The sequence below is a fragment of the Pipistrellus kuhlii genome, unplaced genomic scaffold (assembly GCF_014108245.1).
Source record: "Pipistrellus kuhlii isolate mPipKuh1 unplaced genomic scaffold, mPipKuh1.p scaffold_m20_p_4, whole genome shotgun sequence".
In the NCBI taxonomy this organism is placed as follows: domain Eukaryota; kingdom Metazoa; phylum Chordata; class Mammalia; order Chiroptera; family Vespertilionidae; genus Pipistrellus; species Pipistrellus kuhlii.
The window spans coordinates 83,721,479-83,748,877 of NW_023425540.1; the positions used below are offsets into that span (position 1 = coordinate 83,721,479).

General features: G+C 46.6%; 1 protein-coding gene across 12 annotated transcripts in view; it reads right to left on the reverse strand.

The window, feature by feature from the left end:
• The window catches only part of CLEC16A (C-type lectin domain containing 16A), a 225,113-nt gene that overhangs the window by 113,776 nt on the left and 83,938 nt on the right, over positions 1 to 27,399 (reverse strand). For all 12 annotated transcript variants that reach the window (XM_036411080.2, XM_036411083.2, XM_036411076.2 and 9 more), the window contains 5 exons: positions 15,923 to 16,045; positions 12,759 to 12,868; positions 12,026 to 12,070; positions 7,131 to 7,181; positions 4,806 to 4,934 (listed from right to left, as the gene is read on the reverse strand). In XM_036411080.2, the coding sequence (XP_036266973.1) occupies positions 4,806 to 4,934; positions 7,131 to 7,181; positions 12,026 to 12,070; positions 12,759 to 12,868; positions 15,923 to 16,045 (458 nt within the window). The remainder of the gene's footprint in view (positions 1 to 4,805; positions 4,935 to 7,130; positions 7,182 to 12,025; positions 12,071 to 12,758; positions 12,869 to 15,922; positions 16,046 to 27,399) is intronic.

Sequence of the window (27,399 nt, forward strand, 5' to 3'; positions counted from 1 at the left end):
AAATATCCTATTTCCTCAAGGCCAGTAGTGATAAACAAGAATTGTTTGTGGTTTCACAAGAGAACAGGGAAATAGAATGCAGGGACAAATAAAACTTTATGCAAATAATCTACTTCATAATGTTTTCCAAGATTATTAACATAAAAATGGCTAGTGTCTTACATTCAGAGTTTGATATCCACCAAAAAATTGTCTCCCAAGCTCTTTTCCTTAGCATTAAACTTTGGTAGATTTAGATCAATAAAGACTATTCCTTTCCCACCTAAGGTGCTGGAATGCTCCACCAGTGTTCAGCCAACATTCCCTGAGTGCTTACTGCCTGCTAGGCACTGGGCTCTGCCACCTCACAGTCACTCTCTCATCTACTTTGAGCAAGGGCTGACAGGCAGGACACACAAGGAAGTTCAGGCACAGAGAAATTAAGTAACTTGATTGAGGTCACACAGCTAGAGTTGGGATTAATTGACGAGCTTTCTCTCAAATACCCCTGGCACAGGGGGAAGTCCAGTCCAAGTCTTAGGTTCTGCTTTCGTGTTCTCATCAGACCCCAGTAGTTCTTGTGACCCTCATTTCAACATGAATTTCCCTTCTCAGCTGTCATGACCAAGCAACAATCTTGCTGTTTTGATCTTTCTTATATTATCTGTTCACTAGTCTTACATCTAGTAGTGCCTAGTCTTACATCTTATAGTGCCTAGCATCTAGAAAATGCTTAATAAAGATGTCAAATGAAAGAATAAAAAGTGTAATTTGCAAAATGCATGAGGAAAATATGACTTTATTGCCAGGTGCCTCTCCATGGCCTGTGAGTCCTTGCATCCCTCCTCTGGTAGCCCCTCCCCCTCTTCCTGGCCCCTTCACTCACTCTGCTCCAGTTACCCTGCTCCTTGAACACGCTGTGCTCTGCCCCATCAGAAACTCTGCACTCACTGTTGCCTTCATCTGGGAAGTGCCTCCTTTCAGTCTTTGCATGGCTGCCTCCTTCTCGCTCTTCAGTTTCAGCTCAGGTCTCAACCTTGTCGGAGGAGCCTTCCTCCTATGAAATATGGCTATATATCTAACATAGTGCCAGCCCCCTTTCCTTCAGAGCCTTTACTGCAGAGTGACAACACACTTGCCATTTGCTTACTTGCTAATAAACTTTACCTCTCCCGATTTCATGGGAGGTTCAGAAGCAGCGACATTTTCCCTGGTCCCCAGCATTTGGCACAGGAATCTAGTGGTTCTTTGATGAATGTATGAAGGAACAGTGTACAAGTTAGCAATGATTCACTAGTCTGGTTGTTTGAACTTCTCTCACAAGTCCCTAAGGAAAATAAAGGGTGGGATTTCTGAAACGCTCAGCATCCTAGAGTTAGAAAAGTCTAGTTAGTAGGAAAAAAAAAAAAAAAAAAAAAAAAGCCTTTGAATCCAAAAGATGAAATGGAATGTTCTTTGGATACAAGCAAAGAACTTGAAACAAACCACATAAGCCCTCAATTGCTTGCTAAACCATACACTTCCTTAAGTTCAAATTCAAAGCACACCGCTGCGCTCTCATGTCTGAAACAGGCTGAGGAGCTAAGCTTCTGGAGGATTCCAAATAGCTAGCTACCTTGCAATAGGAACTGGACTGAGGTAAGTGGTGGAAATTCCCATTCAGAAACCAATTCTTCACTATATTGTACACCTGAAACTAATATAATATTGTATGCCAACTATACTTAGACTAAAAACAGAAATTGATTCTTGAAGTAAACAAGGGAAGTTTCTTGGATGGCTGTGCTTGCGGGTGGCCAACCTATTTTAATACCAACCTTCTCCCTGGCTCTAATCCATGGGCCCTGGATTTGCTTTTATTCAATATAAACTTGTCAGATAGACAAAGCCGATCAAAGGCCATAGGGAAGCCCAGATGTGCCCAGAGGTTCTGTCCATGCTTCAGGTATTAGTTAGGACTATGTAACATATCTGGGGCAAGGGAGGTGGGCAGCACAGCCCCGGGAACTTGCAGCTAAGTAAAGGGCAATGAGAAGAAGCAAACCCCTGTCATCAGGAACTGTCACTGGTTTCCAGTGTTTCTGCCTCTCACTGAGTCCTCACATCTCTGGCAAGGCGGGCACATGTTGCTTTCTAGATCGATAGAGTGGCTTACCAGGGAGCAGGAACTCCAAAGCCCAGGCAACCCTTCCTCTGCCATATGCCTCAGCCTCGAGTTTCTCTCATTTCTCCTGTGGATCGGGACTGTCTGCCCTAAGCCAGCAGAGCACGGTGTCAGGAATCTGCTAACAGGGCCAAGGGTCTCAGGAGAACCCTGTTCCTCCAGCCCCTCGACTCATCACTTCCTATGTAGCCTCCCTCACTCTCGCTCCAGCCACAGTCCCTGCTTGGTGCTGGAATGTTCCACATCCCTCTTGTGTCTGCTCCCTGCCTCTCCCCAGATAGATTAGGGGCCTGACCCCATGTTCCGTTCCTAACAGCCCCAGCCACATGGGTTGATGCTGCTCTTCCCACCCTCACCCTCTAGATTCTGATTCCTTGTTTCTTATATCCCTGGTGTCCAGTGCTGAGTAGCACTAATATATACAATGAAGGGAGCAGTGAGTCAGAGTGGCTCTGATGCCACCCCAACTGAGCTGAATCTTGGCTCTGCTACTTTTAAAAAAATATATTTTTATTGATTTCATAGAGAAAGGGAGAGGGAGAGAGAAATAAAAACATTAATAGTGAGCTGAAACCAGATTGGCTCAGTGGGTAGAACGTCGACCTACAGACTCAAGGGTCCCAGGTTCGATTCCGGTCAAGGGCATGTACCTTGGTTGCGGACATATCCCCATTAGGGGGTGTGCAAGAGGCAGCTAATCGATGTTTCTAACTCTCTATCCCTCTCTCTTTCTTTCTGTAAAAAATCAATAAAAATATATTTTTAAAAAACCATTAATGGTAAGAGAGAATCATTAATTGGCTGCCTCCTGCACTCTCCTACAGGGGTCAAGTCTGCAACTGGGGGGGCATGTGCTAAGAATTGAACTGTGACCTCCTGGTTCATAGGCCAATGCTCAACCACTGAGCCACACCAGCTGGGCCTGGCTCTGCTACTTAATAGCTGGGTGACCTTGAGCAAATAACTTAACCTCTTGGTGCCCCAGTTTCTTCCTCAGTAAGATGAAAATAATAGTAATGACAACCTCTTAGGACAGTTGTAGAATGATGTGAGAAAATTCATTTAAAGAACTGCTATGAACAATCCACTTTATAATAAAGAATGGGAACTCGTGTGAGTGTTAACAATGCCTGATGGACCATGTCCCAGAAAGGAGGCAGGATGCAGCCCAGAGTGGCAGCCTTCTGCACCTTCTGGCTCAAAAGACTAGAGAACCTCAGAGACATGCAGCCCAACCGGGTGGGCAGCTTCACTGTCACCTTGCTGGGGAGCACCCCTTAGACCAGTGGTCGGCAAACAGTGGCTCTTTGGCCCCTTGAGTGTGGTTCTTCTACAAAATACCACCTGTGGGTGTGCACGTACAGTGCGGCTGAAACTTCGTTGCCCATGCACAGAAGTCGGTTTTTAGCTCTCAAAAAAAAATTTCAATCGTTGTACTGTTGATATTTAGCTCTGTTGACTAATGAGCTTGCAGACCACTGTCTTAGAACAACCCAAGGCTAAGGGTGAGCGTGCCTGCACCATGAAGGCTATGACTCACACCTGTCAGAACCAGTCTCTTGTAAAAGCTGATGCCAAGAATGCCCATTGCAAACACCACCACCCACAAACACAATCGTGTGCCTGCTGCAGGGCCTGCAGCGCTGGCTGGGAGCACAGGGAAGGCAGGCGTCACTGGCTCGGACAGGGCGTGTTCTGTGGTGAGGCCTGTGGGTTTGGTCAGACTGCAAAGAACGTGGACTGACTTAAGACACATGGGTCCCACTTCCTCTGCTTCCCGCCCCCCCCCCCCCCCCCAGGCCTCTGTGGCAAAATTGCCAGAGGGGTAGAGGAAGGCCACAGAACCTCTGGTCTGAGGCAGATCTAGCAGGTCCCGCCTGCTTCTCATAATCCAAAACCTAAAACACCTCAGCTGCTCTGGTTACAAGAGGATTAACTCACAGAAAGATACAGGCCGATAACGAGAGTTGAGTGCAATGAATTCCACTAATTTATCCACTAGCATTCACGTCTCCAGAGAATGATTTTCTAGGAAAAGGTTTTGGTGCTTTCTAAGAAAGAAAGTGTAATCTTACGAGGGAGATAAAATACCATGAACAGCCCCGCGAGACTGCTTCAGAAAAAAACGCTGATAACGGAAGCACACACTCCAGCTGGGTTCTGAGAACTAGTCCACCCTTCACACAGGTCTCTCCCGCAGGCCGGCAAGAACCACCATTTCAATTGTTGTGCCTCACCCCGAGATCACTCAGATACCTTAACATCACACCATCGTGGGGTATCCTGAGCCTCTCTGGGCTGATTCCACGCCAGCCCCACCTGCACTGTTAGCTCTGCTCACTCCCCCACGTCCTCTGCAGACCCGGCCTCTGGCTTCCTCTCCCAAGCTCGGGGGGAGGGGAGAGGGCTGCACCAGGAAGGCAGCCTGCCTGCAACCCACCCCGGTGCCAAATGCAATGGGATTCCAATCCCTGCTTTAGCAGAGGGCAGCTGCTTGGGGAAGTTTCTCCTCTTGCGGGGTGTAGCAGGTGTTGTCTGTCTCCCTACTATCTGCACTTGTGTGGGAAGGCAGACTCATGACCTGATCAGAGACCTTTCTCCCCTGCCCTGAGTGGTTCTGGCAGACAGCTGCCAGGAGAGGCCAGATCCAGTGCCCACTCACCCGCCGCGTCCTCTCCACGTCACCACATGGCAGCCGCTTCACAAAGTCAATGCCCGTCAGTGGCGTGCCCGTGGGGGGCAGCAGGATGGAGACGTCCATCATGAGATATTCCACGTTCATGGGCTTCATCTGGAAGAGAGACATCACAGAGACCTCACTGGAAGGAGAAGGGGGTAGGGCAAGTCACACAGGTAGTTCAGCACCTGAACCCTGGATTAAGACCTAGGAAAAGCCTGGAGGCAGGCAGGTGTGTGAGATGGCCTTTTTTTGGTTTCTAAGGTACAGATTTCCCCTTTGTTTGAAGTGACAGCTCTGGCGCTCTTGAGAAATGGCCTCCCTGCTCTGAAAAGCTTTGCTTTCTCATCCTCATTCCCCTCCACCCAGAAGGGAGGGGGTCCTCAGGAAGGAGGCTGGTCCTGTTACTGTGGTCCCTTCAGGGTGGTCTGGCCCACGTGACTGCTGTCCACCTCCTCCTCTCAGTACTTCAGCTATGATGACAGTTACAGTGACTGCAGCTTCTATTTAAGGAGAGCGGACTACGGGGCAGGCAACAAGCTAAAGGCTTTGCATGTAGGATCCTGTTTAACCCTCCCCAACAACTGCAGAGGGAATGTTTCCCAATCTGCGAATGAGAAAATAGATTCAGAGAAGTTGAGGAATGGATCTGGGCCCACTCAGTGGGCTGGTGGCGGAACCAAGACACAGACGCAGGCTTACCTGGCTCTAGACCTCCTATGATTTGCACCAACATCCCCCCCTATCTTCCTTGCCCCCTTAGCATCTTACCTGGGGTAACAGAACAAAGCCACTTATTGAGCATCTGCTAAGTGGCAGGCACCACAAGGCTCACTTCCTACTGGATGGTGGGTGCTGGTGTGGTCCCCTATCACAGAGGGGGATACTGAGCTCAGAGGAAGGGCAGATGTCCATAGCCACTGGGCCGGTCAGGGGCAGAGCTGTCTCCTCCTTCCACACCACCGTCTCTGATTACTAAGACACTGTAACGTCACCTCCCCTCCTGAAACTGTTGCATCAGTACTGACCCTTTACTATACACAAGTTGGACAGTGACACTTCATTTATGCCTGGCATCATAAAGGAATGACATTTCACAAAGGTACATTTTCTATAGAATTCATTTTACTCCTTAAAGCACCACAAGCTTATTTTTGTGTCTTTTAGAATGTGGGCTTCAGTCACATTTTTTTGTCCCTCCTAACCAGAGCTAACTAAGCAGGGCAAGGCTGTGGTGAAGGCCCAGCTGTCTGGAAACCTGGTGAATGGGCCAGGGAGCCACTTAGTGCATGCTGCCTGCCTTTTTCTTTTGGACACTTTAAACACTTAGGCTTATTATAAACTTCCCGAATCACTTCACTTTTCGGTGAGTAATTTCCACGGAAAAAATCATTTATCATCTATTTATTGAGAGCCAACTAAGGGGCAGGTGCTGGGGATGCAGAGAGAAAGGAGCAAACCTGAGAAAGCTGCAATCTGCTAAACCTATCTTTTCCCACAATTCTGCCTGCTGGATGCAAAAAAGGAAGGCTTTGGGCTGGCATTGCAACTCAAGGAACATTTCAGAACATTCTGGTGGCACGGCAAAAGAGGTGGCATAATGTAGAGAGAAGGGCTGGGGCTGAGGGGCGAGTTGCTCTGCCCCTCTCTGGCTGGCACATGTGGGCATCTCATTTAACCCTTTGTACTCCGCTGTCCCCTCTCAGGGGACATCGGAATTCTAGCATATCACTCGGATGTCCCCTCTCAGGGGGGACATGGCAGTTTATTAGTGATCACGGGGAATTGAGTTAATTCAACGCACGTGTCTGCCGCAAAGTAGCGTCGAGTAGCTGGTAGCCAATGTCCAGAATGGTTCGGAGTGCAAAGGGTTAAGCTGACTCTCCTTTCCTTATCAGTAAAAAGAGGCTAATGATAGCTACTCCGCTGGGTCGCTGGGTCGGCAGGGGGATGAGAGATTTAACATGTGTCACAGGCTTTCCACACCTGTCACAGAGTAAGTCCTTAATCAAATACTACTCATATCAAAGTGAACCTTCCTGACCTGTCTTAGGACACAGCCCAGCTCAGGGAGAGTGAATGTCATCTGAAATTTCCTCAGTGCCGGGGATCACCATTTCCAGTTTACCTCCCTACCAACCTCTGCAATCTGGGCAAAAAGCCCCAAGTAAGTGCTCCCTCCTCTCTCCTTTCCTTTCCTCTCTTCTCTCTCCCTTCCTCTCTCCTTCCATGCCTCCTTCCTTCCATCCCTCTCTTGGTTTGGCTGGGCAAGCTTTGTGGGAACACAGGTGCTTCTGGCCCCTCACTTACTGTCATGCTCCTGTACTCGTCTTCAAACATATCCAAAAATATTTCTTCTCCCTAAAAGAGGGAAGAGAAAATTATGCATATTTCTCCCCATAAACAACTAAGTATTATGAACTTTAGTTCACGGCTTCTGAGACCATCTGTTTCTCATTAGAGGGTTCTCGTAAATCACCAGCAAGTAAAATGCACACGTGAACATGAACACATGCTCCAATGAAAGCCTAGATATCAAATTGCACCTCTCAACGGTTTTCTCTCTTGCTTAAGCATATGTAGCTAGATTTATTCTGTCAAGGCAGTTAGTTAAAAATACAAACCAAAAAAACACCATAGATAATTAAAATATTAAAATGGTTAACGTTTCAAATGTTTATCATCCTCTATTTGTGGAGCATGGTTGAGGAAAGGGGAACCCTGGTCAACTTGCCATGTTAAAACCATGAGGCTCCACACCTCTGAAAGGAAGAGTATAATTAAATATGCTTAACACTAAAATTATAGGCCTGCTCCGTTTGTTTTTGAGCCATGCCTTTGAGGTTCTGTATTCCTGCAGCCTTGAGGACTGTCTAGGAAGTCCCTCTCAAAACAGGCTGGTATGTGAACTTGACTCCAACACATAAACCAGGGGCCAAGTCCCAACTTTACTTCATCGAGACTCTCTCTGTTTCCCTGAGAGCCTGAGATGGCAGCCCCTGTCTGTGTGGGTCTTTGTGAAGATGAAATGAGTAAGCACACATAAAAAGCTGAGCCTGCCACTCAATCAGGGCTAAGTGTTAGTGCCCACAGTCATTATGGTCACTACTGGATGGGACCACAGCTAGGGAGGGGCTGGGAGGTCCAGCTGAATGTATTACGACTATTAGAACTGTCCTGTCTCTCTCATAAGTCCTGAATACCTCTCCCTCCTTCCCTCCCGCCTTTCTCTCTCTGGCACACACATCCCACACACAGTCAATATGGGAAAAGCAATAGGTCCTTCATATATTTTTTTCCAGTTATCAGATCTACAGATAAATTTGAATATTCTTGTATGGTGTAAATACCAGGTAATAACCACAGAAATAACAGCCCCTGAAAACCCAAAAGCTTCTCAGATATTATAGTTAGGATGAAAGACAGAGAAAGCAGGGTTGGGAGAAGGGAGCTGCAATTCAAATACAAGTTCTTACTTACCATTGTCGAAAGGTTCTAGGAAACTGACTTTCAGTGAGATGACATAAAATGAAACCAATTTTACTATGGCTCAATTGATATATACAAGAGTTAAGTTCCTATAGCATATCTCTGGTCACAGAAACATCACACATTTCTAAATAAAAACCTAAAAACACTTCTAATATTAAACATTTAAGAAACATGAATAAAAATCAGGCAGATCATTCTTTTCTAACACACTTATTCTGGGTCAGGGTCACAGGTGGCTGCCTGCCCTGGCAGGTCAGGACAGAATGCTCTTCCCAGGCCACTCACACAGCCACACGCAGTCAGACTGGGACAATGCAGACACTCATTCTCCCCACATGCACATCTCTGAGATGTGAGAGAAACTGGAGTCCCTAGAGAAAACCTCTGCAGACATGGGGAGAACATGCAAACTCCACAGGTGGCCCAGGCTAGGAATCGATTTCTTCCCCTCAACATTATAAAAAAGTGACACTGAACAAAATGCTATTAGAGAATCTGCAGTATAAGCTCTCCTTTTGTTATAGGATTCCAGGCCAGGAAAAATAGGGAAACTGAGACAGGAAAGTCAAAACAAGGCCAAACAATGTTGACAATTTGCAGCCAGCTTGTAAATAAGCCATTATCTTTCCCAGCCAAGGACCCTTGAGAGCAAATGGTTAAAAACCTCCTTAATAAGAGATGGAGGAAGGAGGAGAAAATGGGGGGAAAGGCCGTTTTATTCCCTAAGCAGAAAAGCTAGCAGTCTTGAAGCTCGGCGAGATCAAGTTGCCAGGTGCTTCTCCAGAATTCTGGGAAGGCCACAACAAAGTAAAAAGGGACCTTGAGAATTAACCTGTACCAAAATATTCAGCAAAGGAATTCTGAAGCCTGTAGACAGGAGGGTCTACAGGACCCTCACCCAACTCGCTCTTCAGATTAGCTGAGAGCCCATCTGTGTGTGTTAGGCTGGATGACAGATTTGCTTGCCATGCTTCTTTAATAAATTTGCTTGCTTTAATTGCTTTAATAAATTGGCTTTACCACAATACATCACGGTCTCTAGTATAAATTTATTTATATCAGATGACAGGATTGAGGTTGGAAACAGCCCTCTCCCACTGACTCAGGGGGCTGTCTGGTAACACCACTCTGTTGTCAGTGAGAGGTGCCTCTAACACTTTTTTTTTTTATTAATATATTTTATTGATTTTTTACAGAGAGGAAGGAAGAGAGATAGAGAGCTAGAAATGTCGATGAGAGAGAAACATCGACCAGCTGCCTCTTGCACACCCTCTACCGGGGATGTGCCCGCAACCAACATACATGCCCCTGACCGGATCGAACCTGGGACCTTTCAGTCTGCAGACCGACACTCTACCACTGAGCCAAATCGGTTTCAGCTCTAACACTTTTGTCAATGGTAAAAAAAACACACACAAAGAAACACAAAACACAAACAAAACAAACAAACAAACAAAAAACCTTTGGAGAAAATGCTTACTAACGTGTCTTTTCTATTTTTGCAATCCAGAAGCTTTCTAGGGGATAAATACACTAAATACAAGTTACATTGGAGACTTAAAGATGACAGATACAAGCATGAGGTCTCTGCCTTCTTTAAAGCTTTGCTAGAGGACACACATTCTCACTTAGGATGATCTAAGGCAGTGGTCGGCAAACTCATTAGTCAACAGAGCCAAATATCAACAGTACAACAATTGCGCCGAAACCAGTTTGGCTCAGTGGTAGAGCGTCGGTCTGCAGACTGAAAGGTCCCAGGTTCAATTCCGGTCAGGGGCATGTACGTTGGTTGCGGGCACATCCCCGGTAAGGGGTGTGCAAGAGGCAGCTGGTCGATGTTTCTCTCTCATTGATGTTTCTAGCTCTCTATCTCTCTCCCTTCCTCTCTGTAAAAGATCAATAAAATATATTTAAAAAAACAAAACAAAACAGTACAATGATTGAAATTTCTTTTAAGAGCCAAATTTTTAAAACTTAAACTTCTTCTAACGCCACTTCTTCAAAACAGACTCGCCCAGACTGTAGTATTTTGTGGAAGAGCCACACTCAAGGGGCCAAAGAGCTACATGTGGCTCGCGAGCCATAGTTTGCCGACCACTGGTCTAAGGGGAGACTGGGATTTCCTCCCCAGTGTTTGGGGGCCACAAGGGAGCCACATTCATCTGAGCATGCCCATGGTGTTGCAGTTGCAGGGGGTCATCAGACACTGGGGAGATGGATTTCCAGATTACATGAAGTGGCTTTATTTCAGTGAACATGGACAATAATAGACAGTGGCTTAAAAAGTGTCCTGCAGCCCTGGCTGGTGGATAGAGCGAGTCGGCCTATGGACTGAAGGGTCCCGGGTTCGATTCCAGTCAAGGGCACATGCCCAAGTTGTGGGCTCCATACCCAGTGGGGGACATGTAGGAGGCAGCCAATTGATGATTTTCTGTCTCTCTCTCCCTCTCTGAAATCAAAATAAATGTTGTTATTTTTTTAAAAAGATTACATGTAAATTAAAAGAAAAGAGTATCTTGCAAAGAAAGATTCTTGTATATTTACACTAATAAAAGAGAAATATGCAAATTAACTGTCACTCTGCAATGCCCACCAGCCAATCAGGGGTGCATATGAAAATTAACACAACAAAGATGGCAGCAGCTCCACCCCCGACGTTCCAGGCCTCTGGGAAGCACGCATGCAGGTGTGGAGCCTGCTATGAGGGGGAGGGCAGGGGGCAGAGGGAGCTCCAGGAGTGGCGCTCCAGGCAGAGTGAAGACTGAAGGCTCTGGCCGGAGCAAAGACAGAAGGCAGCAGTCAGAGCGAAGGCCTGGATCCTGGGTGTCAGCAGCCAGGGGAAGGAAGGCCTATTGCATGAATCTTTGTGCAACGGGCCTCTAGTATGTATATAATCCACAGAAGTTTAGAAAGAATACAAAAAATGAAGCACAGAGGCACGAAACAGCAGTATTGACACCATCTCCTAAGAGGATCTCTTCATCGGTTAAATTACTGGGGGAACCATCATTAACTGGATCTGGAGAGATCTGATGTGGAGGCCAAAAAAACAGAAATCTACTAGACAGTTTGACACACAGATTAATCCACTCTTGCTGACAAATGATGAGCTTTGCCAAGTAATCAAAACCATCACAATGAGATATTTAAAAAGTAATCACCTAGAACCTCAACGCAAATCTATAAATTTTTCAGATACTGTCAAGTCATGATGGTCCTTGTCTTGACAAAATCTCACTAAACTTAATGACAAATGTTTGGAAGCCTGTATGAAGTTTCTCAGCAAAAATGTATATAAATAATATACATGTATATAATTCATAAGTTCATATGTAATTCATAAGTAATTTTATATGTATAAGCAAATATAATTTATGAATATGTAAATTCATATGAATAATTTAGTCATGTGTGCATGTATAGATATAATTCATAATTTACATATGAATCCATCCATAAACAAATTCATACGGAGTTGATAAACAAATTGTCACACACTAGGGGTGAGTCTTCAAAAGCTGTGATAAGAGCGCCTGGGCAGAAAAGTTGAGAGACCACTGCTCTGGAGATTATGAAATTGAGCATTTTGACTCAGGAAACACAGGTAGCAAAACAACTGAAGACATGCAACCTTTGTGTGTACAAGGCAGACTCCACAACCCTGTTTATACAACACATACCACCCTGCCGAGCCCAGTGCGCTGCCAGTTTACCTTATAAAAGTGCCGCAGTAGGTGAACGCTTTCTTCTCTCGCACCCTGTAAAAGAGGGAAGATGTGGAGGCAGGTGTCATGGAGGCAAGTGAACTGGGTAAATTACTGATTCTAAAATCTGAGTGGATATAAGACAGATATGGGGCTAATATCCTTAATCTACTAGTATAAGTGGTTTTTAATGAGAAAGGAGAAAGAGAAAGAGAGAGAGTTCAAAATAGAAATGAGCAGAGGATAGGTGATTCATTGTGACATGGAAAGCTGTTAATATACAGCTAAGGGGAAATGGGTTATAAAATAAGGTCATGACTCTATTTTTATTTTTTTTAAATCTGAGTATCTGTGTATCTAGAAAGACACACACACCAAAATGTCAACTATAGTTACTTTTAACAACTGTACCTTCTAAATTTCTAAAATAAACATGGAAAATAAAGGGAAAACCATGTAAGCTATTTAAAACAACCAATATAGATATTAGCACAATAAACTATAAATACATGTATATGTTCATCTATGTATAAAGCTTTTGTAATACGAAAAGAATTTCTATTCCTGGAGATGATTTATAACAGAACTACTAAATTATAGGGATATTCTGTGGGAACAGGGCTGCCGCAGGGCATTGGTGCCAGTGGGCCCAGCTTCTTGCTGGGCCACACAGACCCGGGTTCCCTCCCTCTCCCCCCGGTGGCAGTGGCTCACGGGCACTGGGCGTGTGGAGGTCCCTTACTTCCAGACAGGCCAGGTGCACATCCTTGATGATGCAGCCCGTGCTGGTCACCACTTGCTGCTTTAGGAGTAGGCAGCTCAGCTCCAGTGTCGTCAACCGGATCTTCCCATCTGCAGAGCACACCGGGGTCAGCGTTGCAAACCCTGGGCTACATGCCCTTAATCATAGCTTCTTGCCTTCCAGCTTTGAGGTTAACAGGTCAGCTGATCAGCTGACTGTTCAAGGCTCCTAACTTCCAGCGGGGACAACCTTTTCCAACCCTTTTCCCAATCAATTATAATTAAATGCTCCCAGTAAAACTGCTTAGACCTAATACTCCCCTTTAGTCTCTTCATCGGGAGAGGGGACACAGGGAAAAGAAGGCACTAATTAATTAGTACTGAAGGTCTAGGAAGTGGCCTCTGTGCTTACTTTGCTTGCCCAGCACTCCTTTCCCTTCTTCAGGAATGAGCACCCCCACTTTCCTTTGGAAAGCACCAGCCCCACTATTGTACATGTGATTTGAGTGGAGCTGGTCCCCCTTCCGACATCTTAGGGGTGGGCACGTCACCCAGGCTGGTCAGGGTGCTCTATCCTGGAACATATTGTAGTAATTGGGTAGGGAACTGACAAGGGAGTCAGTCAGAGCTAGTAAGGCTCAATTCCACAACTTGCTGGAACCATTTGGGCTGCAGAGAGGACAGGAATAGTGGTGTGGCCCTGAGTGGCACAAGCATTTTAATCCACAGTGGCCACTTCCCCATTCTTACCAATGTTTGCAATTTTTGGTTAAGTGTTCTGCAAATTGAGTCCCAAGCCCCTCTTTCCACCAGATTACCCAAGTGTCTCTCCAGAGCATGTCTAAGGCCCCAGCAGAGAAAGGGATGGCTGAAGCTGCTGGCAGTTAACTTGCCGACACAGAAGCTGCAGAGGCCAAAGACTGCCTTGAAAAGAGTGCTTGAGCCCCTGGATCCAGCTGTGCCTGAAGCTAGTGCCCAACAACCTGAAATTACATAAGCCAACAGTTTGTTTTTGTTTTTATTGTTTCAGCCAGAATGAGTTTGGTTTGTATTAACAGGGACCAGGAGCGTCACTAGTAAAAATCAATGCAAATATACCATGACATACCTCCCCACCCATCCTTTGATGCCTCATGTCAGATGGGAAACAGGTGAGAAGAAGGCATTGTTTGCTCAAAAATGAGCAGCCTCTATGCAAGCAGAAACAGGCCTTCCTCAGCATGATCCAAGCCCAGGGCTGTGTGGGAAAAAGCTGGTAGTCTCAGCTTAGTCATTCTCCTTGCCACAGCCCCACTGCCCCAGAACGAGCCCTTCTGTGCCACTGCCCTGCCCACATGGCACCCACACCCATCTTCATCAGAGTTCAGTAGTTTTTCTGGAGCCCAGTGTCACTCCTGCCTGCACCTCCACTGAGCCGCACAGTTGGCAGGTCAGAAACACCCCTTCTGCTGCCTTCAGGGAAATGGAATGGGATATTCCACCGAGACCCGTCTCCCTTTGCAAGCTCCTGCCGCAGTGAGCTGACTTCCTCCCACTGGGCTTATCTCATGAGGGAAACAGGGAGCAGTGAGCTCCTTAGTCGTCAACACAGCTTCCAGACTGTCCCTCTCAGCTGCCCCAACCTCTTCTCTTCAGAAATGCAGGCTGTTCCACACCCCGGCCCTCAAGAGGCCCGCTGTCCCTGCCTACCCTGGAGGTTCCTCTCCCAACATCCAGGCCAGTCTACCTTTCTCCACCATGAAGTCACGTTTGTTCACACAGCTCCTGCCAACTGCCTCTTGACCACCATCCTCAGGGTCACACTCTGCCTTCCTGACCAGTCTTCTCAGCAGAAACTGACCCTGCCGAGTGCCCCGTGGTCCTGAGCTACACACATCTTTTTTGCCACCCAAGACACCCCCTCCTGCTCCACTTCTTCCCATGTGGGGCCTGGTTCAGGCTCCTGTGCTCGCCCACCCTGTCACCTCCAGATATCGGTAGTGGCCCAGGGCTCCGTCCTACACATGCCTCTCTTCTCTCTATGGCTTTAAAAACACCCACATGCCTGTGAGCCCCATAGTGTTTGTTCTAGCCCTGACCCACCTTGAGTTCCAGATTCCATCTTCACAAGGAGCCCCAGACCACTGGGACTTCCAGACCATGAGCGGTGGCTCCAAAGGACACTTCCAGTGCCCCCGTCACGCACACAGTGGTGGCATGCAGGAAAGTTCAATAAATACTTTGTTGAGTTTACTGATCCCCTGCTGACATTCTTTAGGGCCTAAAGTTTAGGCCATAGACTTGGCTCTTCAAGACCTGCACTCCCTCCCGGGCACTCCTCTGTGCTTCTGCCACTAGTTGGAACAACTCCCCTGTGTTCTTCAAGTTTTTGTCTGCAATCACAACCCCCTCCCTGAGCCTGAACTGGGCCTACTCCCTGGATTGCTCCTGACGGCTTAGCTCAGTTCTCTCATTCGGGCCGCATCTCAGTCGAGCCCCTTCCCATGCATTCACTCCAACCTGCTAGCCTCTCTCTGCCTTTGCAGAGAATCTGCCTTGCAATCAGAGTTTCCCAGCCCTGACACTGTTGGCATCGTGGGTCAGACAATCCTTTGTGTGGGGCTGCCCTGTGCATTGTGGTATGTTTAGCAGCACCCCTGGCCTCTCTCACTCCATGCCAATTGTACCACCTTCTCAAGCTGTGACAACCAAAACTATCTCTGGACTCTGCCAAATGTCCCTTGGGAGGCAAGGTTGACTCCAATTGAGAATCACTGTGCTAGATCCTTCTGCCTGCTATTTGTAGCCCTTCTGTGGCAGGTCAGTGTTGACTAAAATCCAGAACTAGGCTGACACGGCCAGACATTGGGCACATCTTGTATTATCAAAAGCATCTGACCCAAATCTTTTTCCCCATTCACTCACAAGCTCAAACACAGCCTTAGGCTACCCCCAGATGAGGGCTACAGACATTGGCAAAACTGGCCAAAGAAGGGTAGGAAAGGAGACAGAAAGACAGGATCTGGCAACAACATCATGGTGGGAGAGGAAGAGAGGAGACCCAGGTCACGGATGTGCATGCCAGAGGGAGTGGCTGAGATCTGCCTGGATCTGCTAAGATCAGGTGTGGAGGCCTGATCCCTCTAACTCCGCCACCCCTGTGAACAGCCAACTTGCTCCAGGCACCTGGCTGGGCAGCGCTGTTCATGATCCTGATGAGTCTTTCGGCCAGTAGGTGGTTGTAGACGGTCTTCTCAGCAGCACTGGGCTCTGGGAGCTGGATTCGCTCTAGTTTTTCAGGATCCATGCCTGAAATGGAGAAAGGAACAAGCTGTAAGTAAGTGGAATCACAAGCCCTCTGCATACTAAAAGGCAATTACAGCAGGGCTTCCCCATCCTTGGCCATCCACGGGGCATCCTCATGATTTCTGCCACGACTGTGTGCTGTCCATACTATAACTCAGTGTTTCCCAACCTTCTCTCATGATGAGAATCACCTGGTGGAGTTGTTAAAACACAGATTCCTGAATCCCAACTAAGAAGTACTAAACTAGAATTTTTGGGAACATATAGGTAAAATTGTATACTTAACTAGTGCTCTAAGACAGATTTTATATACAGAGCACTAAGTTAGGTATGCAATTTTACCTATATGTTCTCAAAAATTCTAGTTTAGCACTTCTTAGTTGGGATTCAGGAATCTGTGTTTTAACAACTCCACCAGGTGATTCTCATCATGAGAGAAGGTTGGGAAACACTGCTATAACTAACCTTCAAATTGTCTGTAAATGAAACTTAGGTAAATATTAAAACACTAGAGGCCTGGTGCACAAAATTTATGCATGGTTTTGGTCCCTAGGCCTGGCCTGCGATCAGGGCCATCTTCTCTAGCTGCCGGCAGCTGGCCTGCCCCCACTAACACCCGCCAGGCGATCAGAGCCTGCCAGGCCAGGGGAAGGGACTGGGAGGTGATCGGGGCCTGTAGGCTATGGGCAGCTCCTGCGTTGAGCATCTGTCCCCTTGTGGTCAGTGAGCATCATAGCAACTGGTTGTTCTGCTGTTTGGTCGATTTGCATATCACCCTTTTATTATATAGGATACATTTTCTGCCCAGTCCCTCAGTGGTTGAGCATCAACCTATGAGCCAGGAGTTCATTCATGATTCAATTCCTGGTCAGAGCACATGCCCAGGTTGCTGCCAGATCCCCAGAGTGAGGCACGCAGGTGGTAGCTGATCAATGATTCTCTCTCATCATTGATTGTTTCTCTCTCTCCCTCTCCCTTCCTCACTGAAATTAATAATATATATTATTATTATTAGTAATAATATAAAGCAAATTTACCTTTAAAAAAAATAAAACATACATTTTCGATCACTATATGTCAATAGGAAATCAGGATGCTGCAATATTGACCGTAACTATAACAACAACAAAATAAAAATAAAATGTTTTTACATTTTAGCCAAAGACCACTGACTGGCTACTTGTGGCCTAAGGCCTACTCTGTCTGTTAAACAGGGAGCTTGGCGGGTGCTTAAAAGGTATGGAAAGACAGGATCTGGCAACAATATCATGGTGGGAGAGGAAGAGAGGACACACTTCTGGATGAAATCAGAGGGAATGGAAATGGAATGGAGTAACTTTCACACAGTGTGCTTCGCTGCCATTTTGTGCCAGGTCTGGGTGCCACTCCTGTATGAGACACAAGCCACAGTGGGGGACACAGACCTAGAGAAACAGAGACCTGACAGAAAGGAAAGGACAGTCATACCCAACAATTACACCTCAAGCTCTTAACACGGAACTCAAAAGAGCTGAGCCCACCACTAAACACACCCACAGGCTGTAGCAGCAGGTGCCATGCTGGGTCAGGGGGTGGTACTGCAGAGAGACTAGGCTAGACCTTATGACAGAAAGCTACACATACCATGAAATCCAGAGTGGCACATGTTTTCTCCAGTGCAAACTAATAGCTTTGAAAAGACAAGATGGGAGAGGTGGAGGAGGGAGGAACACGCAGTCTCATTGTGAATAGAGCGACATTTCCCCTAAAACAGACCCAAAAGCTGGGGCAACAGGAAGACCTGTTAGAGCTACTTCAACAGGCCAAATGTGGGATGAGAGGCATTCCAAGTCCTTATCCTCTCATCTAAGAAAGCGCTGGAAAAACACACTTGCATCTAGGAAAGCTCTGGAAAAACACACTTCCCAACTAACATTTCTAAACAAACATTTCTTCTGATCCAAGCCTGGAAAGCTGAACAGATTGTTTGTGCTCGAAGCACGTCTCTTCCTGTTACCCTACAAAAGGGGGGAAGGTGGCACTTCTGGGAACTCTTGAAATACAGTCCCTTGAGTACCAGATGACGCTTCATTTAGAACATTGACAAAATAGTAGAGGATAGCATTGAAGAGCTGATTGTCTGGATTCTAAATAACTCCCCCCATAGCATTGACGTAAGAAACCATAACAATATATCTTGTTTTATTGAGTTCCTTCCAGCTCTGAACCTGAGGCTAAGTCATGCCAAGGAGATGACATGGGTGAGGGACGGCTGGAGGGCTTGAGTTGGATAGTTCTCTCTCTCACGCCCCATCACCATGGCTTCTGTCAAAAAGTCTGACTGCAATGGAAATTTAATTTGTGGATTCTATATTCCATTTTGATGTGAAATGTCTAACTCCGAAGCATTCTGGTATATTAAGTGCCACAAATGTCTAAACCTTTTTGGCATTTTTTTTTTTTTTTTTTTTTTTCCCCAGAGATGTCAACACCATCTTAACATCTCTCTATCTTTTCGTTTCTGGCCCTTTTGGGAATTGTCAGTCAGTGGTTCTGGGAAAAAAATGGCTCTTCGGCCTGCCCAGAGCACCGCCCAACTTTATGGCTGAACCATCCATCATTCCACTTCAACAGAGCCCTGCTGCTGGCTCCCTCGGGACTGTGGTGGTGGCCGGCAAAAGCAGGGAGAGAATACTCGGCTCAGGGCTTGAATTTCTATGGTGAGCTCCATTTTGTCTCTTTCCTATTATTGCCCCTAATTTCTTAGAATTTATCAAAAACGATAAAAATCTGTGGCAAAATCTTCTCTCGACAGGAAGAGAAACACTCCAAGGTTATTCTGACTTTCCTCAACTGGCAGCTCTGTGAAGGGGACAGGGGGCCCTGGGGGACTTGAAAACCTTCCAGAACTTCGCAGGGCCAGGTTCCAGTGTAACCTCTTCCTCTAGTGAGGAAATTAAAGACAAGAGATGTTATGTCACATCCCCAAGGTCACAGGGCAAGTTAGAGGCAGAATGAGATTACACAGTTAGAACCAGGGTGAGATTACAAAGATGGAAAGGATGCAGATGGGGAGTGCAGACTCTCACCTGCATGTTGAGCCAACCACAGCAAGCGGCACGCAAGGGGCCTTCCCTCTCTGCTGACAACAGCCATCACCTCGAAGGCCTCACAGTACTCTGGGGTTCAGTCTCCCCAGGGTATACTCCACACTGTGGCCAGGTGGAGGTGGAGAGCACTGTGTTCAGGTTGCAGAAGGAATTTTGTTTTGCTACTTAACCTCTCCAACCCCCCTGTGCAATGGGGTAATTACAGTAACCCCGTCCCAGGGCTGTTGTCAGCATCCAGTCAAAAGTATGAAGACATGGTTCAATAACTACAGTCTGTCGTTAACATGCACTGATGGGAATTTTTACTTTGAGCATGGCTTAATGTACTCCTGTATCATTTGTATTCCAAGAGGAAAGAAAGAATAAGAGAACAAAAGGACAAAAAAGGAAAACCAGCTAACAAAAGCTAAAAACCAAGCTAGAAGAAGGCACCCTATGCTCTGTGAGGGCCAGCTGAGGGGATGAGCTGCTCAAATTGGATTCACCTTGAGCTGCACATGGACAACCAGAACTTGCCAGGCCAAGAGGATTCTACAGAGCTGTGGTAGAGCTTAGGGAGGGTGGGGATGAAGCTTTGGGAGGAAGTGATGAGGCAGATGTTGGGGGGAGAGTGACAACAGGCAAGGCTTCAATGCCAGGACCCCTGGAGGGCAGACAGAGGAGGTGACATGATCTGAATGTGCTCTGCCTGACTTTGAAGGGTCTCCATTACCTCAGCCATTCAAGGTAATCATGCTTCCAGCATTTTCCTCCAAACAAACCTGGTATTGTAACACATTCCATGTGAGTTGGATTTCATCACCAGCCATGGGGAAACAGAGCAGGATCCATTCCATACATCATATGGCAAAATTCTGTCTTCTCCATTCTTTCTCCTCCTGGGCCAGGTACCTCATTTCTTTCCCCGTCTCTCTCTCCACCATGGCCTCTAAAACCCCTCTGGCTACTCTGAATTATCCCACACCTAGCTAGCAACTAGATTTCGAGGCCTGCGCAGCAATTCCAAAGCTCCAGACATTTTTTTGGATCCAAACAAGTTGACAGCTGACAGTTGTGAATAAGGCCAATGCCACATATGACAATGATCTGCATATGAAAGGGGAAATGGTACATGTGTGTATGAGAGGACACACACTCATTGGTGTCCAGTCGCTAAAAGGCAGGTTTTGTTGCCAACTTTATTGAGTTTCCTTGCTAGCCATTTCCCTCTGACTAAAATAAACACTGGAAAATATATCGTTCTATTTGCTTCAACCTTTAAGTGCCGAGTGACAGACTAATTCTAAAGAAACCCAGATGCACTTTCCATGGCCCGGGAAGACACACCAGCAAGTTCTTCCTGCCGGGGTCAGATGCTGCTCTGCAGAATGAGTCAGAATAGGACTTTCCTTTCCATTGCTTCCACCCAACAGCCCTAGGGTTAGGGGAGGGGGCGGGGTGAGGTTCCCAACTAACTAATTCAAAGAATCCTAAAGGAAGGGAAGGGTGTAACTCTCAAGTGTTAGTACTAAGCTTTCCCCACTAAGTTCTGATTTCTGGATTCTTCCTCCTGAACAGTAGCCCCCAGCAAAGGGTGGGAAAGACCCAGACCAAAGTTACAGAAAAAGAAGTAAACAATCAAACCTGGATAAAGAAACCACAATAATGCTAGGTAAAATAATGGTCAAAATATTTTTTTTTTTCTTTTGACCACGCAAAGTCTCCTTTGCTATAGTCACGCAAGCACTGCCAGCTTTGGAAAACTATAGACCAACTATTTCAAAAGCTAACCAGATGTTGGGCTGATTTCCAATGTACTTCCAGTTCTGATTATGTGTCAGTCGAGATCCAAAATGTTGTTTTGCCAGCTCTCTGCATGGCGAAAGCCTCCCTTTATCCTATTACCTTTCAACCTTTCCCATACCTCTCATCTATGTTCCAGTAACTTCTCGGCAAAGCAAAACAAGCCCGATTCCTCTTGGTTAAACAATAATAAATGGAGGGGTAGGAGCAGAAGGGTGGAGGGTGAAGTGGGGGAACCTTTAAGAATACAAAAGCTGCAAACCTCACCCCCCCTCCGTGGGCCAGGGCTCTGCAGACCTGACAAAAGAGAGCAGGCTGCATTTTCTATTACAGATATGAACCAGAATTCATTATGTGGCCCAATTGAATCACAACGAGCGCCTTCCTCCAACCGGTCAACCCTTTCCACTGTGGGATATTCATTTCGGTACAGCATCTAATCTATTATGATTTACTGGAAGGCCTGAGCTAACATTTGGTTTTTATTAACGTTGCTTTTATGTTAAAATTGTCTTATGATGAAAAATCTATCAGAAAGAGACCATTTCATTAGGGGGCCTGCTCGGAGGGTATGGATCTGGAAAAGAGAGGTTGAAAGTAAAGTGCAGTTAACTGCCTGCTGCCTAACCAAAAACCAACCAACTAACCACCACCACCACCACCAATGACAAACCGCAACCTCCCCTCCCCAAATGCAGACCCTGTGCCCACAGGCCAGGACGAGAGCACAAACCAGGTGGTAGCTGCTGTTCTAGGCAATTTGCCCTGTGGGTCCCCCAGGCTCCTGGGCCTGTTTATCAAACTTGAACCCTCCAGCTTCCTCCCCAAACTGCTCCATGGCCCATGCTCATTGGTTCTAGAAATGGCACCACCAGCCACATAGTAGCAGTGGGTCAAGGATCTTGGCATCAGCCAGACTTTTTTTTCCCCCTACCTTTTTAACAGCCTGCATTAAAAAAGATTTTTTTTAATGTTTTTATTTGTTTCAGACAGAGGAAGGGAGAGGGAGAAAGATCAATGATGAGAGAGAACCATCAATAGGATGCCTCCTCCAGGCCCGCTACTGGGGATCTAGCCTGAGACCCAGGCATGAGCCCTGACCTGGAATTGAACCCTGTCATCCCGGTTCATGGGTTGATGCTCAACCACTGAGCCAGGCAGCCTTCCTTACAAATCAAGCAGAACTCCTCCTCCCTCGGTCCTGCTCCTCTCCTTGTCTTCCCATCTTAGTAAACAGCCCCACATAGTTGCTCAAGTGTCCTTTTCATTCAACCCCCACATCCAATCCATCAGTTCACTTGGCTCTAACTCCAAAATATATCATAAAACCTTCCACTTTTCCCCATCTCTATAGCCAACATGCTAATTCAATCCACATTAGACCGTGCCTGGACCACTACAACAGCTTCCTAACAAGCCTCCCAGCCTTCCCTCTTGTAACTCACTCCCCGATCCCAATTAATCTACTTAGGGGACCTGCTTGGAGAGTATGGATCTGGAAAAGAGAGGTTGAAAGTAAAGTGCAGTTAACTGCCTGCTGCATAACCAAAAACCAACCAACTAACCACCACCACCACCACCACCAATAACACACTGCAACCTCCCCTCCCCAAATGCAGACCCTGTGCCCACAGGCCAGGACTAGAGCACAAACCAGACGGTAGATCCTCCAACTAATTAATTAATCCAATTAATCCAACAGCCAGAGGGGTCTTTCAAAAATGTCCATTGTGCCACTCTTCTAATTAAAAATCCTTTAGGCGTTTCCCACTGAACTCAGAATAAAATCTAAATTCCTTTTCACAGCCTTCTATGCCCTTCACAATCTTGTCCTGGCCCCCTGGTCAGCCTCACTTTGGCTTGCTTTCAGATCCTCAAACCAGCTCTTTTTCACCTCAGGGCCTTTGCACATGCTGTTAATACACTCTTGCCCCAGATCTCTGCAGAGCTGACTCTTACTCACTCTTTGGGCCTTAGTTCAGATGTTCCTTCATCATAGCAGCTTTCCCTGACCACCTTGCACCATCATCACCATCAGTTTACTACACAATCACAATTTACCTTCTTGTTCATTTGAACAAGACTCATTAAACATGCTGAAACCAGTTTTGCTCAGTGGATAGAGCGTCGGCCTGCAGACTGAAGGGTCCCAGGTTTGATTCCGGTCAAGGGCATGTACCTTGGTTGCAGGCACATCCCCAGTAGGCGGTGTGCAAAAGGCAGCTGATTGATGTTTCTCTCTCATCGATGTTTCTAACTATCACTCTCTGTAAAAAATTAATAATAATAAAAAAAAAAAATATATATATATATATATATATATATATATATATATATATATTTTTTTTTTTTTTTTTTTTTTTTTTTTTTAAAAGACTCATCAGCCGAAACCGGTTTGGCTCAGTGGATAGAGCATCGGCCTGCGGACTGAAGGGTCCCGGGTTCGATTCCGGTCAGGGGCATGTACCTGGATTGCGGGCACATCCCCGTAGGAGGCGTGCAAGAGGCAGCTGATCGATGACTCTTTCTCATCGATGTTTCTAACTCTCTATCTCTCTCTCCCTTCCTCTCTGTAAAAAAGAAATAAAATATATTAAAAAAAAAAAAGACTCATCAAACTTGTTCTAGGGCTCACAACAGTGCCTAGCATGTAGCAAGTACTCAGCAGATGTCTGTCAAACAATGAGAAAGCCTTAAGTTTCACCTCCTCAACACTAACCACATCTTCATCCCGCCCTCCTCTGGCTGAACTACCCTAAACTCATCCTGATGGATGCAGAGAGGATCAGATCAGTTCCTGGCTGAACCATCCTTCAACATCCCCCACACCCAGCTATAGGGTAGTTCACAGTTGCTGCCCACTCTACCTCATTCCCTATAGTCTGGCTCCAGGCTGCCCTCTCTCAGAAAACCTGCCCACCATACGCATGTTGCATCTGTCTGATGATGCATCATCACAGGCTCTTATGCCCCCTTTTGCTCTGCCCTCTGCCAGTTACCCTTTCAACTTTCTGGCCACTCTGAACCCAGCCCCCTGAACCTTTGGCCCAGGTATCTTTGGGAAATGTTCCCTGACTTCCATGGGCCTGGCCCATACCCTCTACTAGGTACATCAGCCTCCACTGTGCCACAGTCTCCTTACAAATCTTTTGTACCAGACCGACACTTTTTTGGGCAAGGGTCTCAGTTGGCCTGGAATTTGTAGCCCCATGCTGAGCGCATTGCCTAACATGCAGCTGGGGCCCACATTCATTTGCTGAATAACTACATGAATAAACTCATCATGATCTACCTGATTACATGGTCTTTTGGATCCAAAGGAGATTTCAGAGAAAACAGATGGTCACTTTCAAGAGAAAGCAAATCCATATAAGCCACACAGATTACATAATGCTTTCCTTGAACAACCTTCAGAGCTTCCAGCATCAGAATACAATCTAAACACCTGTCTGCCATGATGAGTTTCCACTCACCCGTCATGCTGCCGTCCCCTCCCACCATTCTCACCATGCTCCCTTAAAGCAGTCACACTCATTTCCATAAAAATTACTTGTTTGTTCCACCATTGTATTCTCAATACTAATTACAGTGCCTGGCATTTAATAAGGGCTTCACAATTAGCTTTTAGAAGAGCAAATGAATAAATAAATGAATAGTGTTAGTAGGAAACAAAAGAAGAAATTAAATGTCCTCAAATACATAATCCCACTCTTTTAAGAAGAAATCCCCAAGAAAAAAGGTAGGATCCCCAGATAGGACCTTGGGGGTGGTCTCTCCAGGCCACAGCACTGAACAAAGAGTACTGCAGCGAGTGTGCAAACCATGACTTCTCTCCTCTCCACCCAAGGCGGGGCTCCAGAAAGAAGGCCCATAGGGAAAGCCAGCTACCCACTAGATGAGGTCACCCAGGTGCCCCTTGACCCTCCGGAGTCGGGCACCTTCACCCTCCAGATAGTACCTTCCCTATGAGGTCCTGAGTATAGGCTGTGAGGAAGGCATCAGCCCAGGGGAGCAGCTGCATGGCTGAGAGACATTCAATCAGCCAACTTTGGCTGAATGCAGGTGCTAAGTTGGATGCTGCAAGGGGCCATTGGGAGGGACATGATCTCTTTCTACTTTCAGAAGCCAGACAATCCAGAATGGAAGAGAAAACATGAAGAGGAAAATGCTATAGCCACTTTGGAAAACAGTTTTTTAAGAACAAATCAACCTACACCTGTCATAAAAATTCACCTATCTCATTTCTTGGTATGTATTTACCCCAAACAAAGAGAAATACGTGTCCATAGAAGACTTGTATGTAAATGCTCATAGCAGCTTTATTTGTAATAATAAAAAACTAGAAACAATCCAAACTGACAGATGAATGGATAAACAAATTGTGGTACATTCATTCAGTGGAATAGTATTCAACAACAAGAAGAAATGACTAGCAGTACACACAATAACATGGTTGAATTTCAAAACAATTATGTACAATAGATTGAAAAAAGTCATATTGTATGATTTTATTTATATGAAATTCTAGAAAATGCAAACTAATCTACAGTGATAGGATGCAGTTTAGTGTTGCCTGAGGAGAGGGTGAAAGAGGAGGAGAGAAGGGTGATAAAGGGACAGGAAGAAACATTTGGGGTGATGGCTATGTAAATTGTAGTGATGGTTCATAGGTGTGTACATATGCCAAAATTTATCAAACTGTGCACCTCAAATATGTGCAGTTTATTGTATATCAACTATACCTCAATAAAATGTTTTTTAAAATGCCATGGCTTCCAGCAAAGATGGATTGGATTTACTCTTCTGATTCAAGCAACTAAAAAGCTAAGCAAATATATAAAAAATGGTTATGAGACACTGGACAGGACAACAGACAGCATAGGAGAGTGAGCTTCAGGGAGAGGAAATGAAGGCAGTGTGCCCAGTGCTTTACAGAAAGATTTTCCAGGCCTCAGCACACAGAGAGAAAGCCCAAGAAAAGCCTTTGGTTTTTCTGAGATGAGACAGCAGAGTTTGGAGATGAAGGAGTCAAGATTGATAGACGTGAAGGGAGAAAGTACTGGAGGAGAGGGAGCTGAAGGTCTGCAGAGGGTTCCTTTTGAGGCGGCAGCTAAGTTCTGCTATGTGCACGCATGCAAGGAAAAAAGAAGACCTCCTGGCATGCAGCAGGTGAACGACCCCTGGAGCTCACCCAGGCCTGAGAAGAGTCCATGTGCCCACCAGTCTCCATGGATTAACCTCCTAACGGAGGCTGGTGCCTCGAGGAGCGGAGTCCTCAGAAGGAAATTGCCTCAGGAGTGGGGCCAAGTGAACCAGAAGCTAAAGGCTGTTTTGGAATCACACCAATAAAACTTAAAAGTGAGCTTTAAAAAGGAGCAAACTGATTCCAAGAAACTTATCCATGTCCTAGAACAAAGCCAAAAAATATCAAAAGGGAGAAAGACTTCAGCATCCTACACTGTAATCACTATAATATTTACAACTGTACACACACACATACACACACACACACACACACACACACACACACACACACACACTGGAGGCCCAGTACACAAAATTCATGCATGGGGGGGGTGGTCCCTTAAGCCCAACCTGCACCCTCTCCAATCTGGGACCACTCCCACAATCTGTGACCACTGGCTTTTAACTGCTCATCTGCCTGCCTGCCTGACCACTCCTAACTGCCCCCCCCACCCCAGCCTGATCACCCCTAACTGCCTCTGCCTGCCCCCCCGCCCAGCTGGCCTGGTCAACTCCAACTGCCCCGCCACCACTGGCCTGGCTGCTCCTCACTGCACACCCCTCTGGCCTGATTGCCCCCAACTCCCTTCCCCTACCCACCCCCCCTGCTGGCCTGGTCACCCCCAAATGCCCCCTCACCGGCCTGGTCGCTCCCAACTGCCCTCCATGCCAGCCTGGTTGTCCCACACAGCCTGTTGTTCAGTTGTTTGGTTGTCCCTCACTAACCCCCCTGCCGACCTTGCTGTTTCATCATTACCATGAGGGCATCCTGACCAATTTTCACATTACCCTTTTATTAGTATATTCTATCTAATAAAGAGGGAATATGCAAATTGACCATCATGCCATGACAAAGATGGCAGCACCCATAGCCACAAGATGGCAACGCCCAGTCCCCTCAGCCCTGCTGGAGTCCCACAGTCCTTTCAGCCCAGCCAGGGGAGTGGCAGACGCATGGTGTGGCCAGACACGCCCTCAGCCCCCCAGCTGCCCAGGGCCAGCCCGAGGCACAGGCAAGCCTCGTATGTTGGCTGCCTAGCTGCCTAGGGCTGGACCGAGGTGCAGGCAAGCCTCGGATGGCAGCCAACGCCCAAGGTGCAGGCAAGACTCAGATGGCGGCTGCCCAGCCGCCTAGGACCATCCAAGGCTCAGGTAACCAGGGCCAACTGAGGCTTGCGCTGCTGGCAGTGGCAGCAGCAGAGGTGTGATGGAGATGTCGCTTTCCCCTGATTGCTGGGTCAC